Here is a 19,686-nt window from a genome sequence, read left to right as displayed (position 1 = left end):
CCCAGTTTATTACAAATAAACACACACACACACACAACTGTATTGGGTTATATTTTTGTACCATTCCTATTGGTATCACAAACAACAAGTTAACTGCTGAGGGATGGGAATGCTGCAACGCTGTTAAAAAGTCACATGTGGGCGATGGACGCAAACTGCCCGGTTAGCCAAATATATTTGGAAGAGGTGAGCAGTAAAATTATTACCCAAACTGTAAGAAACATCCAACAAACCATTCTGGTTGAACTTTCACATGATGTACTTACCAAAACTGTGTTCGCATGCAGTTTTCCTGTGCATTGATTACTACCAACATTTAATGCTCACTTTTGGGTTTACCTCTAAATAAAGTGGTTTGAATTATCTGACATAACAGTTGCTAGTTTACATTGTGTCTGATCATCTGATCGCTTTTGTTTCTTGTCCTGTCGGACTTTATGTCATCAATGTTGCTCAAATATAGAGTAGCTGTAGTTTACAGTAACAGTATTACATTGAATTATTATAAAGTAAGGGTAATAACATGGCCAAAACTATAATAATATGACCCACATTTCTATACACTGGAATCTTTTAAATCTAAGCTCTAGAATGAATCCTTTTGGAGGATTCTGTAGAGGGCAGAGGTCAAGTAAACACCTAAAGGTCCTGTTCAAGTGTCACTCCTCACGCCCATGAGGTAATACAACAAAAGTAATTGGCAAAATTACAGCATCTCAAACCACAACCCTCTGTATTTTTCTTGAGGGTCTCTGGTTGTCAGGGGCGGAGTGGAGGAAGGTCCACAGTCGCTGCTCGGATCTCCCAGGTTGTTTAAACAGGAGAGAAGGATTGTAATCCACTGTGACAGGCCTGCAGCACTCAGACGCTCAATCACATACATGCAGACAAAAAAACGGACACACACGCAAACACACTTTGCAGCTGGAAGATGGTGTGTGTGTTGGGGTGGGAAGGGGGGGGGCGGCACAGCAGCCATCCGACGTGTTGACAGCTATAAGTATAACCGCGAGGAACCAGGAAATGCAGACAGATCTGTGGGCTGATACGTCTACCTACAGAGGCCGACTTCGAGCCTACATCCAAGCATCTCTGCACTCCTGCCAGCCCACTCCAAAAGGTGGTTTCCATGGCGATGGCGGCGACAGCGACGGAAAAAAAGAGGGCTTCGGCCTTGACGTCAGCTGGGCTTGCTGTGGATGGAGGACATCATTTCTGTCCATCACAACAACAACTGCCATCACCCTCGTCTGCTCGCCTTTCCGGTGGATTTGTGTCTAAAAGGAAGTTGTTTTGGTTTTCTTTGCAGTGCAGATGAAACACAGAATAACATCTATTCAGACATTTCCTGTCAATAGCATTTATTTGTATTCACAAAGAGCAGGGACAAAAACATCACCTTGAGCACAGATTTCCAGTGGTCTTTCTCTCAAATATGAAGGAGAAGTGGAACACAGAGAAACTGCTCACTTGGAGAGTTCAAACTTGACTTCTCCAAAAGACCGGAGAAGCGGTACGTATACAAACACACAAACAATGGACACATCACACTGCTGACCTGGTTGATGTGCTTGAGTTTGTCTATGATCTGGCTGATGATTGGCTCAGGGGGCTTGTTGCTTCGGGACTCGGAGCCGGGGTGCGATCGCTTCAGGCCCGGCCCAGGAAACCTGACAGAACGGGGAGAAAAAATGGGCTCAGTTCTATTAGATTACCTTTTTTGGCATTTTTTTCCTTTATTAGATTGTACCGATAGATAGACAGGAAAGGGCGGGGACGACATGCAGCAAAGGGATCATCATGGGACTAAGTTCTTATGTTTGTGATTGTTTAGAGGAGTTTCGCTGAATTTAGAAACCTCAATGTAACCCTCATGAGTGGAAGACTTAATGAGCTGGACCCTGCTTTCACTCCAAACAAGGTGCTTGTCACCATCTAGTGTTGGCAAGATGAATGACATCTCATCTGTTTTTTTAGGTTTCGGGGCTGGAAAGTCAATTAGTAACTCAAACCTATCCAAAAAGACCAACTCTTCCCATGAAGACACTACGTCTATAAAGTTAAACAGTGGGTAACATTTTGAATGTCTCAAGATAACTTTTTATATTTGCAATAAAAACTGTGGAGATGGTATACTTCTTAGAAAAAGGAAATATTTATGTCCAAAATGTCTCAGCATCAGGGGTTATTAAATGTTGATATAAAATGTTTTACAATTTTTGAGTTTTGCCACAAGAAGGTCAACAGTTAAACAAAGTCTGGTTGATGATTCATACCACGCACATTAAACTGGTCCATTAGTGGCTTTGTAATCATATCTGGTGTTAATGAGCAGACACGAGCAGAGAAGTCCTCTCGTCCCGCCTCAGCAGCGAGGGTTTGTTTATGCACGACCAGCCTGCGGGCGGGTGCTTACATGTCTCTCTGTGTAACCGAGGAAACGCGGCTCTGTTGACACCTGTGTATGTTATCAAGAGGAGGAGCAGGGTGAGTCTGAAAACGCTCCTGCAGGTGTTCCTTCGCTCCTGGCAGTGGCAGCCATTAACCCCTTCCCACCACATCCTCACCGCTCATCACCTACTCCTGCAGCGCTGTTAGATGAGCTGGAGTCAGGATGGACAACACGTCTTCCCCTCAGGCACCACGGTGGTACGAGAGGTCATGAGGTCGTAGCTCAGAGTAAATGCTATCTGCTTTATTGCTGCAAATGTTGGAAAGATGAAGGGAAAAAAATGGGCCGCAGTGGAGGAAATGATTTTAGAGTAAATGTTCATAAGAGTGGAAAGGGTCTTGAAAAAAAACATGCGTGAGTGAGATTGTGTGTGTGTGTGTGTGTGTGTGTGTGTGTGTGTGTGTGTGTGTAAAGCATGAGGTCATACTCTGTTCTCATCTCTGTGACATCGCCCTGAGCGCCTACACACACCTACACACACACACTCACACACACCTTTCACATGCCATCTCCACTCATCAGTCTTTCGCTCTCCCCTCAGCCAGACTTTTCATTAATCTCAAATTACATTTGCACAGTTATTTATTCTGCTTATTAGCCATGATCTCACCCCCTTCTCCGCCGCTAATTATCACATTAATAATGGAGGGAGATGTGTGATTCATTCAGGAGGGAGAAAAAAAAAAAGGAAATATGGGTCGAGGAAGGAGGATTAGGGGAGGCAGATTTTGAGTGGAGATAAGGAACCGAGGCAGGTTAGTGTTTCACACGATAGGTGCCGGTCCAAATTATTATCATTGTTCACCGGGACATATCACAGCGTGCATCACCGTTCAACCCAGTTTGACCACTGATAGTCTCAGTTGTTATCTCTCAGTTTGTTATCTGATCGTTTCTTAGTTATTGTTCGCTGCTAGCAGGGCTGATCAGATCAGTTAGCTCCAGTGATAGCCTAATCTAATCTAGCACCAATTACCACACTATCAGGTCCTGTCTGAGTGAGACGCCTCACACATCAGAATGAACAACAGCGGGAGAAGAGACTGCAGGTGATGAAGGGAAACCTAATGGGGGTCTGACACTTTCCACACCACCTGATCACACTTCCAGTCCCTCAGATACAGGCAGGGTCAAAGGGTGTGTGGGGATGCAAACAGTGCGGTTGTCACTATTAATACACTGTACGTCTTCAGGCTGTATGTCATCTTGAGCAAAACAAGAATCATGAATATGAAGATGATATCATGAAAATAGCTGCAAGGGACTGCATGACAATTATTGGGGGCGGCGAACCTTATCTTCTACTTCGGAAAAAAAACAAAACAGCTGAGCTCTCTCCAGGGGTGTTAATGTTTTCTTTCAACCCTCGTCTTGACAAACACCCTCCCTACAAAGTGTGAAAATAATATAACACTCTTCAATTGTTACAACTTGTTTAATAGTGTACCTCAAATGAAATCTTAATGGGATTTCTAGTGTGTGCCCATTTTGCACCATTTTGGATGGAAATGCATTGCCATGAAATTTAGCGCCGATATTCATGGTCCACAGAAGATGTAGTAATACTGACACTGACACAAATACTTTAACCGAATACCTGCAAAATGAATGTCATTCCCATCCGCCTCAGCTTTACTGCGTTTACTCATTATCAGCACAAGTTAGAATGCTAACACGCTGAAACTAAATATCAATTCAGAATGATAAAATAAAATTCAGACTAACCTTCCTGAAGGAAAAATAACAACACCCTCCCTTTTTATTGACCTCCTCTACCCCTATTCACTTTCATACAGTCCCTGAATAAAATGTTCACAGCTGACATCTCATCTTTTATCATTCGCATGGTTTACACTGCCATTAGATCCAAAAGAGAAATGGAAATTCAATGTTTTGAGTTGGCGCGGCATCACATCTGTTATCACAGTTATCAGTGTAACGCTGTTTGATGTGGTGAGAAGTGCTGCTCCTCTGATCTTGGCTCCAGGTAGGATGGTAAACACGCCTGATGAAAAGCACCACATTTAGCTCCGAAGATCGCTCCTCAAGTATCGGAGACGTTCAGTACCCGACCCCTCCAGCCCTTATACCCCCACACCCACCCAATCTAAATTTATCCGCTTGAGACAATAGGAGAATGAATGCCACGTTTGGCTCTGGAGCCGGTCCTATCTGGGGAGGATAATGGAAGATGATCCAGAACAAATCTCAGAGTGAAAATGTACCCTGAGTGAATGTGCAGGCATACATGCCCTCTCAGACGACACGGAGAATTGCTCGCCCGGAGACACTGTAATCTCTCCATCATTCCGGTCTTCTTTCCTGCCTCCTTGCACCTTCCTATCGCACTGTTTGGTCCAGCATGCAATCATGCCCTCCGGACGGCTCTGCCCCCATGCTAACCTGATGCCTCTTCTCAGATTGAGACTCTTTTTCTATCTCTGTGACAGACTCTCTTTCAGCAGTTTCAGAATGTATTCTCGGCCCTCCTCGGGAACGAGAGGTAAAACATTAACCTGCAGCCGCTTTCCGTCTGAATTGTGTGCCTCTGCGTTGATTAAATTCCACACATAATTTACAAAGCAAAAAAAAGGTTAAAAAAAAGGATGATATCTATAACTATGTATGCCAAATTGAAATTGGGGCCAGCTGACGGCGCGGGCAAAAAAAAGGAGGAAGTTATGATGTGTGGAGCCAGAAGGACAGGGGTGAAGAGAAATATTGCGCAAACCAAATGAGGTTCTGCAGGGTTGCGCGGGAGATGTTGGATGAAGGAGCGAGAGAGCGATCGAAACAGCAATTAACTAAGCGAGAATAAGGTGACAGCGCGCCTGACATTAATAACATCCCATCGAGCCAAAGTCAAGATTTACACTCACACGCGATGGGAGAGGGGGCCCTTGTGCGGAGCTCATCAGCTCTGATCAAACTTACCCTTCAGCTCACCTACACTCTCCTCCTAGATGTGCTGCTGGATTATTGGGGATTCAGGACTCAGAGCAGACTATTTGTGGTCATAAACAGGCAAAACGAGACACTGATTTACCTGTCTGTCATCTCCTGCCCGTTCCAGCAGAGGGAGTGGTTTGCCGGAGCGGGCTCACGGCTGCACAGCGCCTCCCCGAGACCACTGTAGAAGGAGCTGAAGCCCTTCAAGCTGGATATGAACTCCCTGGGGTACAGGAAAAGAAAAGGAAATGTTCAACGCAGGGAAAGGCAAAGAATAAAACTTTCAGTTGATCTGAATATGGCTCTCGCACAATCAGCAGGGAGAAGATAGAGCGAGAAGAGAGACACGAGGTAAGAAACAGATTGGGCTTGATAGCAGTGAAAGCAGGTCGATGAGATCCCCTGGAGAAAGAGAGAGTAAAAGAGGCTAGAATAAGCAGCAGCTCCAGTCCTAATTGACATTAATCTGGCCATTGTGCTGCCGAGGCCAGCAGCCCCGCTGGGCATTATTACACTGTTCATTTAAGCCTAAAGTGCATCAGGGGTGTGGGAAAACACTCGAGAGGTGAAAGACTGAGTGTCGCAAGGAAACGGCAAGAAACCTGTCCGCGGTGTCAGGGACAGCGTTTTGTCTGCCAGACATATAATCGACCCTGCAGCGGTCTGGAGAGCGAGCGCTGCTTCATCAGCCGGAGGGCGTCTCACCTGCGGAGGCTGCCCAGAGTCTCGTCAGAGTCCTGGGGTGAGGGCTGGGGGTTGCGGGCCGCGGAGGCGGCGGGAGGCGGCAGAGGAGGAGATCCCACTGAGCGGGAGGCGCGCTGAGGAGTGTTTCCACACATCCCGCTCACCTGCAGAGGAGAGAGGAGGGAGAAAAAAAACGAGGAGTGAGTGAGCGAATTCGGTTTCCCCCCCAGACCTCTTCACCCCACTTGTGTTTTCATCGCTCCCATTTCCTAGCCGCTTACGCCTGTTTATTCAAAACACTCAATAGCAATGACACTGCAGATAATCAGAGCCTGTCAGCAGCCAAACTGCCGGCCTTACTCAGCTGAGCCCCTCTGCAAATTGTCATCTGCTTGGGTTTGTTTATTTCTGAGTAGGGATGAAAGCAGGGGGGGGGATTTGCATAACAAACAAGCCATTGTACCCTCTGCCAGCCGGTTCCGCCTTGTTCGAATTTGTAATCATAACACTCCAAAAAAAAAGCGAGAGCGTGAAAATAAGGCCTCTCGTTTGCTTCTTCTCTCCCCGTACAAACACCATTGTGCAGCCACACGGGACGACATAACAATACTAAATAAGAAGTCCCCCCTCTGTCTCTCAGAGATAATGGACCTGGCACATTCTTTTCAGGTGCAATAAAAATGCAAATGGCTGTTAATGTTTAGCTTGTGGTTTAATGATTTGCCGGTGGTTTAATTTCCCCCGGGGATTCTGGCCGAGGCTTAATTCTGCCATGTAACGTTAACAGCTAATTGTGCCCAGCTCCCCTTTAAGTGAATAGGCTGGCACCGCTGCTGCTGCATACTGATGTGACCTGATAGAGCAGCACTGGACATCTTTATCCGGTGGCAGCCGAGGCCACAAGCACACACACACACACACACACACACTCACGCACACACAAGCACACACACACACACACACACATACAGATTTCCCAGCATAAACAAAAAAGGAATCATTTTTATGCAATTATTCATTTGCACACAATGCAGCTAAAGCTATTAACATGATAAACATGTTGTCCTGCATACTAATGGTCAGCACACACACACACACACACACACACACACACACACACACACACACACACACACACACACACACTCACACACAATTGCTTATTGCATGCATGCTGAGACAATCAGAAATGCTGAACAGCTGTAAGACAGAATCGTCAGGGTTAATCAATGCAGCCTTGTCATCCAAGAATGCAGTCATAGTCACGGCACGCACACACACACACACCTTCTTCTACACACACACACACACACACATACACACACACACACACACACACATACACACACACACACACACACACACACACACACACACCTTCATCTACACACACACACACACAGTCCTGATAGTCACAGATGCTTGAGTTCTCCTGCACCAGCTATTCATTAATGCCCAGTATCCATGACTAGCCATCTCCACTAATACTTCCCTGCCGTGTACTTGGGGGGAAATCACACACACACACACACACACACACACACACACACACACGCACACACACACACACGCACGCACGCACGCACACGCACGCACACACACACTTACACACTTCAGCCCATGGTCTCTGTCACCTCATTCTCTTCCTCTAGTGTAATTCTCTCGCTCTCCTGCACCCGCAGCGAGTGCCGGTGCTCCCACAGGCCATGATTAATGTGATTCGAGCTGCTTTCCTCTACTTGTTTGTGCGTTCCCGGGAAGCCGTAGGGGAGTCGTGGCACAAGGGGGAGACGGATTCAGCGCGCGAGACCCCCTCCGATTGTTTCCGGATTCTTCAAGGAAGGGGCTCATTAGCGGGGTATTAATATCACCCAGGGCTGGAGTAACACAACTAACAGGAGAGTCTGCAGATAAAGCCTGCCTCAGCGTGAGAGCTCGGATATATCTGAACACTTTTATCTGCACTGAGCAGCCCGCCTCACCGAGCGAGAGGTGCTGACTGCCAGGAATACAACACACACACACACACACACACACACACACACACACCACAGTCCACATGTCCACTTGCACATCTGCAGCTCAGGTTCCATGTGGGGCTGCAATGTGCAAACATGGCGTAAAGATAAACTCCAAACAAATCAATGGCGATGCACGTGGATCCCGACACTCCAGTGTGTTAGCAGGCTTATGCATTAGTCTGGATCACCTGGCGTGATTCATAGGCAAACCGTTTCAAGAGGAGAGAAGATGCTATCGGCGTTATAAAGGTGCACAGCTGTAACGACGTATTGGAGAATATTTGGTGAGTAATGTTTGTGTTCCAGAGGAGTCCAGGCTCACAGGAGAGGGGGAGAGACTGAGTCAGCACTCATCCTCCTCCTCCTTCTGCTTCTCATCATCATCCTCCTCCTTTCTGTATTGTTGTCACCAGCATAGGAACTGGCTTCTGGTGAATTGCACACATTATAGGCATCCTACTTCAGCTGAAAGCCTTTCAGATTCTCCCAGTGAAGTGGAAATGAGGGAAAAGTCTCAGTATATATCAAAAGTAGAGTAATACCAGACAGCTATTATGGTTGCAACTTCAAATGGATACCATACTGTCTGGGTTGGAAATGAGGAATATGGAGCAATAATCTCTAAGTTTGATGTGGGATAAATTGTTCGAGTTTGATCGAGTCAGCTAGAGTAGCTAGTTCCTTTCTAGTCCCACGGCTGAGCTCAAAGCCCCTTAACAGACATCAGTAAATGTGTCCATGTGATTCCAAAGTGGATGTCATTTAATATCATTACTGTAATATTCTGTTTCTACTGACATGTAAGTGTCTAAGTAAAACGAATGATACCAGTTTGTTTCATATGGCGCGGTGGGCGTCCATCTTTATTCTTATTGTATGTTACACTCCCTGGCGCACATTGCTGACATCATCCCCACATGACTGTTATCTGAACCGGAAGTATCCAAGATACTACAATTACTATCAATGTTGTTTGAACATTTATCCATGACTTTTAGCTCACTATTTCAACCATTTATCCACAAATGTCAGCTAACTATTTCAACCTTTTAATTTGCCCAATTCGGAATCCTATATTTCCTTTTAAAACACAAACTTGTGAATATTTCTAGATGTTTTTTATTATTTTTAAATATTTAGCTGAGCTGGCTACAATATTTCCACTTACCTCATCCCAACTCGAGATGACTCAGCAAGAGTTGTCTGCTGAATTCACTCCAGAACTAGGTGCTGGTAATGACATTACATATATTGAGGAGATGATGAGAGCACACTAAGCTCCAGAGATTTTATTACCAACGTTTTCAACCACACTTTCCTCGAGACTAGTTCAACCCCTGAGTCAGATCCAGCCTTATATAAAGATCATCAGTGACATCATTAAGTTACAAGGATGCACACACGCCACACACCTGATAGATTTACCAGCCTTAGGCTCATCTGTTTTTATGTATTTAGTTTACTAGTCCTCCCTATAGCATATCTTTTTCCACCATGTTGAAATTATACTTTTATGTTGTGTGTACTATATTGCAATTGGCCCCTATTGGTTAAATGAATACAGGCCCAAGTATGCATTTTGTTTCTGTAGCCCTTTATAAACTGTGTTATCTGAACATTTAGCTTCACATCCATATACTGGACATGACGCGTTCAAATGCACCGATCAAAGCTAGTTATAACACAACAGAGTTTCAGGTAAAGCTCAGTGGCTTTCAGTCTAATCTTTAAATCTCACTAATCAGTTCAGCTCAGTATGCCTATTTAGCAAATCCACCGCTTCAGGAATGTCGACATGACATTAATGAGATTAACAAAATCAACAAATATTAAAAAAATACAAAATGTGTTAATATTTTAGCACAAAGTTAAAGATCTCCTGCATGGTAAAAGCTGGAATTGTCAGCACTAAATCAGGGCGGTGACTAAACGCTGATGTTAATTCACTAAAATAGATGGGTAAGCCGTGCAGATCAGAGTCTAATTTAAAACGAGACATTAGTTGTTTGTGCATCGACGTTAGTGAGACGCTTGTGAGGAAAATGGATTTCACACTTCTCACTCAGAGTTCTGCAGATCCTGAAGCATTTGAAGCTGTGAAAAGTTATTAAAGCTCGGTGTCGTTCTGATTTGACAGACACTGCTCTGATGCAGAGGACACGGTCTGATCCGTGGGTCTGAAGTGGGTACATGACGTATTTTTAAAGTGGGATGGAAAACAGGTGTAAATAAATACACGATATATCCCCTAAGAAGGTGCAATGAGGGACAAATTGTCTGCATTGGGAGGAAAAGGAAGATCTGATAAATGGTTCTTTGGTTCAAGAGATAATGTGAAATTTTTGATTTGTAACTGAATTATGAATAATTACGAAGCATATCAGTATGTGAAAAGACACTAAAGGACACGTTATACATTTTGGGAAATTTGCTTATTTGCATTCTTGTCTGAAGTTAAATGAGAAGATTAAGTCTCTCATGTTCGTATGGTAAATATACCAATATTTTAAAAAAAGAAAGCAGCCTGTTAGCTTAGCTGGCTAAGAAATGGTCTGGCACACGATCCCACACAAATTGGTGTTTTTAAACTTCTGTTTTTGTATGGATTAAACAAACAAGATAGAGCGTGTTCACTCAGTAATCTTTAGAGGTATCGGTAGGTTTTGTTACCTTTGGACAGAGCCATGCTAACAGTTTCCCCTTGTTCTCAGTCTTTATGCTAAGCTAAGCTAATCAGCTGCTGGCACATCAAGCTAGAAAATAGCTAAATCTATCTTAAATGATTTCTTTATGCTTTTAAAGGTTCATTCACACAGCAGCAAAACAGACCGATCAATGTAGCTTTGATCAGTCGTACCATAATGCTTATTTTTCATCATTAAGTCAAACTCAATTACGTATGCAAATATCTGTAATTTAAATGGTCATTGAAACCGCAGATTGGGCCTTTTGAGGACTTCTATAATTCAAATGAAACAAACGACTCGATGAATAACAACTTTGATGACATGTTACAGCATTGGTGAACGTGACTCATTTAATGTTTAAAAGCTCAAATGGCTTTCACAACCTCAGTCGCCGACATGTTTGAATGGATTAATAAGTCATAAAAATGCAGCAGAGACTTAATTAGTGCTCTCGTTTCCTCACTGAAGCAACAGTTTGGAAGTGATTTGATCTGATGTTTGTGCACAAAGGGGGAGACAACAAAAAAAGCGAGTGTGTTATTGAACAATGTTACAGGCACACAAAGAGATCTGTGGTATTAGACTTTGAGCACATGTCGAGTGTGTGGCGTCACACGACTCATGCACTCTGCACTACATCTCCTCTACTCGTGGTCAGATCCATCACATTTCTGTCTCAACCTACTTCCCCCTCTTCATTTCCAGCAGAGGGGTCGCAGGGTGATGGATGTCTCCTCCACACTCTCCTCTTCTCCTTCCCCTTGGGCTCGCTCTTCACACTCTTCCCTCTCTTCCCTCTCCTTCTCTCTCCCCCGTCTCCCCTTCCTCTTCTCGTTGTTCCTCTCCTCTCTTTCTCCTCAGTAACCGGTAAAAATAGAGCTTCATAAATCATGCATCTTCTCTCAAAGCAGCGCATAAAGAACGAGAGGAAACGAGGAAAACGAACGAGGGAGGGGTGAAAGAGAGAGAAGGATGTTGAGGATGAGCTGCAGAGACGGAGGTGGATGGCATCAAACTGCAGGAGAGGGGTGGGAAGTTGACAGGGGAATAGATTGAAGCTGCAGGGCTCTTGGCTGCCCGCTCCGTCTCTCAAAACATTGGTGGATTCACGCTGGAGTTGCTCCGGTTGGAAGGAAAATGAGTGTTAACATGCAGGGGAGCGGGCTGGCGGACGACGAGCGGTCATCTCCCCAGCAGAGTTACTCGTTTCAAGTCGACACAGAGGAGAGGAGATGTCTCTCTCTCACACCTCGAGGACACACTTTTACTGGGATGGAGTCCATCCGTTTAAACGGGGGTCTGCACGGGAGGAGAAGTGAGAGGATGGCGACCACAGCTTTTACAATCACACGAAACCACTAAACAAGACGTAGTGCTCCATAGATCCATTTACGTTGCTGTACTAAATATTGAAGTATCACTAAATGATTACTAAGGTTTCCACTTAACAGCCACAAGGACATATTTTAGAGACCTGCTAGGATTTACAGGAGCAGACTCCATTATTAGAGCCACAAATCAAACTTTACATTATCGGTGCTTATCATTTCCAAAGACATATTATTGTTAGACCTATTAGTGCCATTACCAATTTAAAATGAGTTTAGAGTATAGAAAACCAGCAGCAACTACATACAGTAGGTCATTTTACATTGTTGTCAGTTGTTTGCAGTGTGTGGACAATAGAATTGTGGGCAGGGACTGTTTGGAAAGTTGCTGAAAATGATTTTAAAAAAACAACCAAGTTCTCACTGAAGATTACATTAGGTTACATTAGGTATTTATCTGTAAAAATAAAATAAAAAAGTATAAGTTTATTTTACCTTTATCATTATAGTTTGAAAAAAACATTTTAAAGCCACTCTGTGTAAGATTTAAAACTTTTTGAGTTTGGCGCCCCCCCAGTGGTGGTTTCAAAAATAAAAAAGACAGCATGACTGCACGGCATGTTGGCAGCCCCCCATCCACCCGCCCACACTGTGGATCAGTTGGCAGAGACTCTAGTCTGCGGTGTAGTTGCATACAATCCACTCGCTACTGTAGAATTACACAGAATCACAATGACCAAATCAAGCCTCACCTCTCTCCTTCTTGTCGATTATATGGTGTTCATCTGACAATATTAATATCATTAAACGTTTACATGTCAGGATCATGATGCACATTGACCCGTTCAGACAGACCACCGATGCAGTGCCATCCATCTGAATAATTTAAAAGATGCTAAAATTACATGGAAATGATGCTTGATTTGAATTTCTGCTTTTTTGATATAATACTTCTGTAGTTCTGTAAACTGATTTTTTTTACTGCTTTGAGGGAGTCTGGTGCATGATGAGCAACGTTCTACTACATGACGCATATTTGGTTGTGTTCACTGCAAGAAGAGGGGATATAAATAATAAACCAAGGAATATCAGAAATATTAAAACAATCTGCATTATTATTGTTCCTGCTCGATATGGCTTTACTGTGTTTAATGTAAGTGACAAGAAATAATCTAGTGAATAGTTAATTGGTTGAAATATATTTAAAAAAACTTTAATCCTGAAATGCATTCACCCGAATCCTAAACTGGTTATTTGAGGTGAAGTAATCAGGTGTTGTCTAATTTGGGTTGGTCTCCCTGGACTCCTCAGTGAGACAAAATCAGCCGTCAGGGAGACGACGCCTCTGTCTCTTCGACAACTCCGCTGAGCGCCGAGTGTCTCCGCAAGATTACATTCAAACACGCAGACACACACACCTGACCTTGTCACATGACAGTGCTGAATAAAACAGGAAAATAGCAGCTCTAATCCCGTGTGCTGGAACCAGAGTCGGAGCCGAAAACACAGCGTAAAGTCATCTGCGGTGACTGGAGCTGCAGTCTTAAGTAAACCCACACAGGACTCCTTTAATTTTAGAGAAGGATCACACACACACACACACACACACACGCACACAGAGCGAGCGATTTCCCTTAAGTCAGCAATTCACCGTTGCAGCCACGCCCTCGTGCTGTAGAGCAAGTGAGGTCAACCTCTGTGTTAATAAATGATGGGTTCTGAGTGGAAACCTGGTCACCGCGGGGACTCGGGGGTGTGAGAGTGAAAAGTTCAGCGGATCTACAGGAAGCAAAAGAAAAAAAGCACATCCAGCTCTGCAGCTCTGGCGAGAGAGAGAAAAAAAAGGTCTTCATATTTCATGAGCACTTCTCCCTGACTGAACATGTGGGCTACGAACAAACTTGACGGTTTTATCGGAGTTGAGAACACACACATAACGGGTCAGCGCCGGCGAGGAGTGAGAGACGAGTTTCAGCGAGACACGCCGGGAGCGTCTGTCCGACCGCCTCCCTCCCTCTCCCCCTGCTATTATTTCCCACTCTCTTTTATTCAGCTGCAGTCCATGTTTGCTTCAGCTGGAGCCCTGTCTAGCAGTTTGAGAGTTCCCATTACAAGGTGACGCCTTCTTTGTTGGAGGGAAGAAATGTAGCCCGGATCACTCATCCTCCCTCGCTCAATAGAAGTCCTCTGACCTAAAATGAATGCGCCATCTCCAGCTTCCTCATTCATTTCAGCGGGAGCACTATTTTGGCACAGCACGAGCGCATCGTGTCGCATTAGCTGTCCGTCAACTAAAACTGGCAAGGCACTGCGGATTGAAAACTGTAAACAATCTGGCAGATGCTGCAGTTTAAAGTCCAGAAGTGTAAAACTGCATCTTTGCATTTCCAAACACTACTTCTATTGGGTGACTGTGCAAATTTAAACATCAAAAGATAAACAAGGATGAATTTTAGTGGCTACAGTTACAGCTGCAGGTCCCTTTGAATGTGTGGCAATTACTCAATTTAACTTGGTTCTTGCAACTTCATTATTATTCGACTTGAATTGTTATTCTGAGATGCATCCTGTTAAAAAATACTCTTTGACTTATCAAAATCTGAGCCATTAGTTCCAATGAAATAAAAAAAAACAAAGAGTGATATCACAAAAAGTTTTCAGTCGACTGTAACCCTCTGAAGGCCCCAAAAACACGCGAGTTCAGTTTATCAGTTAAAGTATTCAAAGAGATTGGTGCGTATTCACCTTCATACTAATGTGCATCTTAAAACTGATGAGATGGAGGATAAGACGATCATTGTAACACCGTCTCATCGTGCCGTAAACTGTTTTGGAGTCTGGGATACAGTCACTCTCATCCCTGGGAACACAGCCACACCAATGCAGCCCTTGTATTTTGCATTTTACTGGGTGTATGTGTGTGTGTGTGTGTGTGTGTGTGTGTGTGTGTGTGTGTGTGTGTGTGTATGTGTGTATGCCTATCATTCTTATTATAGATACAAAAGGAAACAGAAGGGTAGGAAAAAAGGCGCAATTACAAGCCTGTCTGCTACTTCAGCACCACGGACAGCGCCATGGATTTATCAATACACAGCACAGTTAGGCTGCTGATATTTCAGAGCCATAGATTCTTAACTTGCACAAACCTCAGTCAGATAAAGGATCAATGACTAAGGCAGACTAGACTCACATATTTAACAAAAAAAAAAACCCAGTCCCTCAAAACGGCGACTGTGTGCATGTGTGTACTTGACTCACCAGGGCAGTGAGGCGGGTGCGGGCGCTCACAGCGTGCTTGAGAGCCAGTTTGATCATGGAAGGCAGCCTAAGAACGACGGCCTCCATGTCCTGCTCACCCCTCATGGCACCGGCCAGCTTCCCCAATCCTTCTACGTAGCTCCTCCAGTGCGGCTGCACCTCGGCGGCTCCCCCCAGGCAGCCGTGCATTACCGTCTGGCAGAATCCCCGGCAGGCCGGCGGCCCCAGTAGGCCCTGGCAGTGCGGGCAGTACCACAGCCTCAGCAAGGCCCGGCCACAGTCCCGGCCGGGCCGCAGGTGGTCGGTGGTGTTGACCACCTCGATGCCCAGGTTCAGCGCCTGCAGAAAGACGCGCGTGGCCAGGAGGGAGCGAGACAGATGGGTCATCATCAGTTTGGGATACGGGCCGAACGCTCCCGAGTCCTTCCAGGCTCCTCTCACACACTCCTCGGACGCAGCGGACGCGCCGCCGCCCAGCAGGCGGCGGTAGGTCAGGGGGAAGAGGCGACCGTAGAGCACCGCCACCATGTGGTCCACCGTGGAGTCCGAGCCCAGGATGTAGAGCGACATGTCTAGGAAGAGCTGCCCCACGGAGCTCTGGGCTCCACCCCCGAGACCCGGGAACTCCGACTTCAGCATGGCCAGCGTGAAGTTACGGCCGTGACGCAGCACCAGGTCGAAGGCCTCTGCAAGAGAGCAAGAAAGAAACACGAGGAAAGAGTCAGAAGTGGGGGGGTAAGGGTGGGGGAGGCCACCTTTATGAAAGCTGTTGCACTCATGCCTCAGCAATCACAACAACTATGCCGAGCTGTCAGAAAAAAATAGGCAGCAATTTAGCTCAAAAACATGAAACACTCGAAAAGATGCAATTCCCCCCAAAACATGATCCCATCGTTAACGATCACAGTGGGAGAAAACTTCCCACGCACAGCCTCTCTTTCCCTTTTCCACAGTTTTTCTCAATCTGTTATTTTCTCTAATGGGGCTGTTCACACAAACACAGGACGAACACACACACACACACACACACACACACACACACACACACACACACAAAGCTGCTAGAACAGACTATGGCTGGGAATACAAATAAAGCAAAGCTCCTGGAAAAGATGAAAAGCAAGATCTGGGGATTGACCTTTCAATACAACTAAAGAGCGGACTAGAACTGAGCTCACAGGATCTTAAAGAAGAAGTCCTTTTAAAGGAGAGCATTAATGTCAAAATATTAGTCAGCGGGGAGAGGCGAGAGGAAGTCTGCAGGGAGAAATGCCGGAGGGAGGGGTGCGCGACCGACGTGAGCAGGGAATTAATCGGTGGCGTTTTTCAAGGCTCACAGTGAAGTCTTATCAACAAGGTGGCACAAGAAGTCGGAGCTCTATCATCGACCCCGGGAGCAAAATGAGCGAGGGCCCCGACAACAACAGAGGGGATTTAAAGCTCCATTACTGAACTTAGCGGGGGAGCTGAGAGTCAGTGAAATGAAGCTTTTTGCACAGGAGAATAGCTGGGGATGCCCAAATCCCATTTATACCGCAGCTAGTCCACTACATCACTTTGTTGAGAGCGATAGCCACTACTGCTTTGTGAGGGCGTGGGGGGAGGGGGAGCGCAGGTTTAAGGGATCGTTAGAGAAGTTTTATTGCTTTTATGTGCCACAAAAGCCAGCCATTTCATCTTTGTTATTTCATTTTATTCCTTGCTTGGCTGGTTTCATTTCTTTCTCCTCATGCGTCTCGGGAGGCCAAATGAAGCCCGTCGGCCCACACGGAGCACCGGGTCCTCGGACAGCACCAGGGCATGGCGTCACACCTCTGACTCTTCTGTGTAGAACGTTTAATCTGTTTCTCTTTGTGCAATTTCAGACACACGAGGGGGTCCATTTGAGATTATGGCAATATCTGAGGAAAGAAAAACACACTCTCTCTGACTAACCGCTGCTGCGGTGCTTTATATGTAACTTTAACACAATCTGAACAGATTCATTCTGGGTGGTGTGAATTGAGGCGAAGACCTCCACATATGTTGGGTATCTATTGGCAGAAACGGAATATAATGTTCAAAACTATGTTTTCATTAGTGCATAATCACCTGAAACAAAGAATCGTCGTGTTTTCGGAACAGGTGCTCTTCACGGAGGCCGCCATGTTGCACCGCCATGTTTCTACAGTGGCCCGGAACGGACAAACCAAACACTGGCTCTAGAGAGAGACCACCGGAGTTCTCTACAGGCTTGGAAAGGTTTGGGATCAGATGGTTAAAGCCACCACACCATTGGATGCCTCCAAATCTCACTCACTGCTCCTTTACATCAACTGGCTCCAGAGAATCCTAAATTAGGGAAATTCGCTACACTATTGTTTAGCTGTAGCGTGGCCGCAGCGGCCGCTGTTCAGATGAAGTCGTGCTGTCTCAAATGAAACGAGTCATTTATCCCCAAACTTCCTCAGCGGTAAACAGCGTCAGGCTGTGGTTGTAACATTTGAGTGCGTGCGTGAATATGAAACAGGGTGGAAAACAGCATGCATGCTCAGCGAAACCGTTGCCGGGTGGATGTCAGGTTATAAAAGAAACATTTGAGGATGTTTGAGTGTGAGGAGGATGCTCGGGAGCGGCGCGCATCTGTTTGGGTTTTTCGGGGCCGTGGCCGCCCCGCTGAGTCTGAGAAGCACTTCCCTCTGTGATCAATGAGCAGACAGATGTGCGGATTGCCAGTCGAGGCAAGGAGACAGACTGGGAGGAGGGAAGACACGCCCACACACACACACACACACACACACACGCAGAGATAAAACACACACGTAGATGCTCAATTCCTGGTAATTCCTCTTATATTTGGTTACTGCTGGAACATTGAAGGCGGTGAGAAAATGCACATCCACCTCAAAGCTATTTGCTTCCCCTTTTCCTCGCTTTCTGTGAACATCAAACCCTGTGATCCCGCCGCTACCTGTAGTATCTCTTACACCACAAAGAGGAGAGCCACTTTGTAATGGTGAAGAGAAAGACTAGAGGGCTCTTCATGAATGCAATTCAGTGGCTCTAAGTAGCCCGGGTCACGGTACGAACCGTTGCGAGCACATTTCCTGTGTGCGCCGCTCGCTCTCCTTCATCAGTGAAAGCCTGCATTGCGGGATCAGGTGTCCTCTAATGGAGGGGAGCGGGGCTGTGTGTCAGGAGCCTGTGACATCCTGGATGAACGCCGTAGGAGGTCAAGAGCGCTACATTACCGGAGCAGGAGCCTGAGGCAACATATTGGGTCGCGCTTAAAATTAGCAGTAGCATTTATTTTGTCGCTGTCACAGATGGAGACAGAAGGCTGGCTGCTGGAAAGCCGTTTCCCCTCCGAGACAGAAGGCTTTTTGCAGGCGCATCAGCAGCGCGGGGGGGGGGGGGACGTCTCTGCCTCTCCTCTTCCAGCCAGATAATGTTTACTCCAAGGGGTTTAGGCCTCTCAGCTTCCTCGTGCATTAAAATATGGATATCCACTAATTTAACTCACATTAAGCGCTCCATCCCATTGCCATTGACACCGCCGCTCTGCAGTGTTCCACCGTTTTATCCTAATATCCTTTTTGTCTGCGTATCGTGTCATTAATCAAAGCCCCCGATTAAAATGTGATCAAGTCACGCAGGTCGTCCAAAGTGTGAAAGAAAGCTCATAAATCCGCGTCACTGTGGGGTCACTTACTTCCGACACCCAAAAAGCTCTGAGTGACTCCGACATAAAACAGGCTTTTCACATAATCTATGAACGGCCTGTCAAATGAGCATATTTGATGTCCACGAGGGCCATCAGTCTCAGTGTTACGTAAGTCAAACTCAGTATGCGCCAGACTGACTGACTGGCCGCCGACTGCGGTCGACACGCTGCGGCGGCAGACGTGCTCCCGGTGGCCTCATCAATCAGCTGCCCGTACACCTATTATCCCCGGGAGGGGAAAACATCGATGCATTACAGCAGCCAATGAGACTAATCCATTTGGCTGATGGCGTGTCACCTCTAGCCGCCACGGAGATGGATGGAGAAGCCGCCGCCACCTGGACCCGGTGACAAAACAGTACCTGTCCAGGACGCAGGGAGAGGACTGGCAGCAGGGCTGGAGGGCCATTCACAAAGACACCCGGCAGCAGTGGAAACCGTGCGTCTCCAAAGTGCCACATTTTATTGTAATTAAGGAAAACTTCTTTTTTAAAGCTTGTTGATTGTGAAATTTAGAAATACTGAAGGGGCTTTGGAAAGCAAACAGTGGTCAAAGTGTGTTGTGTCTGCAGTGAAAACCTGCATATCAGTTTGTTGAGCATAC

At 45.9% G+C, this 19,686-nt stretch overlaps 1 protein-coding gene across 1 annotated transcript in view; it reads right to left on the bottom strand.

The window, feature by feature from the left end:
- Nucleotides 1-19,686, bottom strand: part of gpc3 (glypican 3) — a 95,298-nt gene that overhangs the window by 25,869 nt on the left and 49,743 nt on the right. The window contains exons 3-6 of the mRNA XM_068714298.1: nt 15,380-16,065; nt 6,107-6,249; nt 5,499-5,624; nt 1,559-1,670 (exon numbers count right to left, since the gene is read on the bottom strand). Coding sequence (XP_068570399.1) covers nt 1,559-1,670; nt 5,499-5,624; nt 6,107-6,249; nt 15,380-16,065 — 1,067 coding nt within the window. The remainder of the gene's footprint in view (nt 1-1,558; nt 1,671-5,498; nt 5,625-6,106; nt 6,250-15,379; nt 16,066-19,686) is intronic.

Source organism: Cebidichthys violaceus, unplaced genomic scaffold, assembly GCF_023349555.1.
Source record: "Cebidichthys violaceus isolate CVI_PGR_0920_01 unplaced genomic scaffold, fCebVio1.0.p SCAF_2, whole genome shotgun sequence".
Lineage (NCBI taxonomy): Eukaryota > Metazoa > Chordata > Actinopteri > Perciformes > Stichaeidae > Cebidichthys > Cebidichthys violaceus.
The sequence above is the reverse complement of the archived record's forward strand: the minus strand, read 5'-3'. Positions and strand labels throughout refer to the sequence as shown.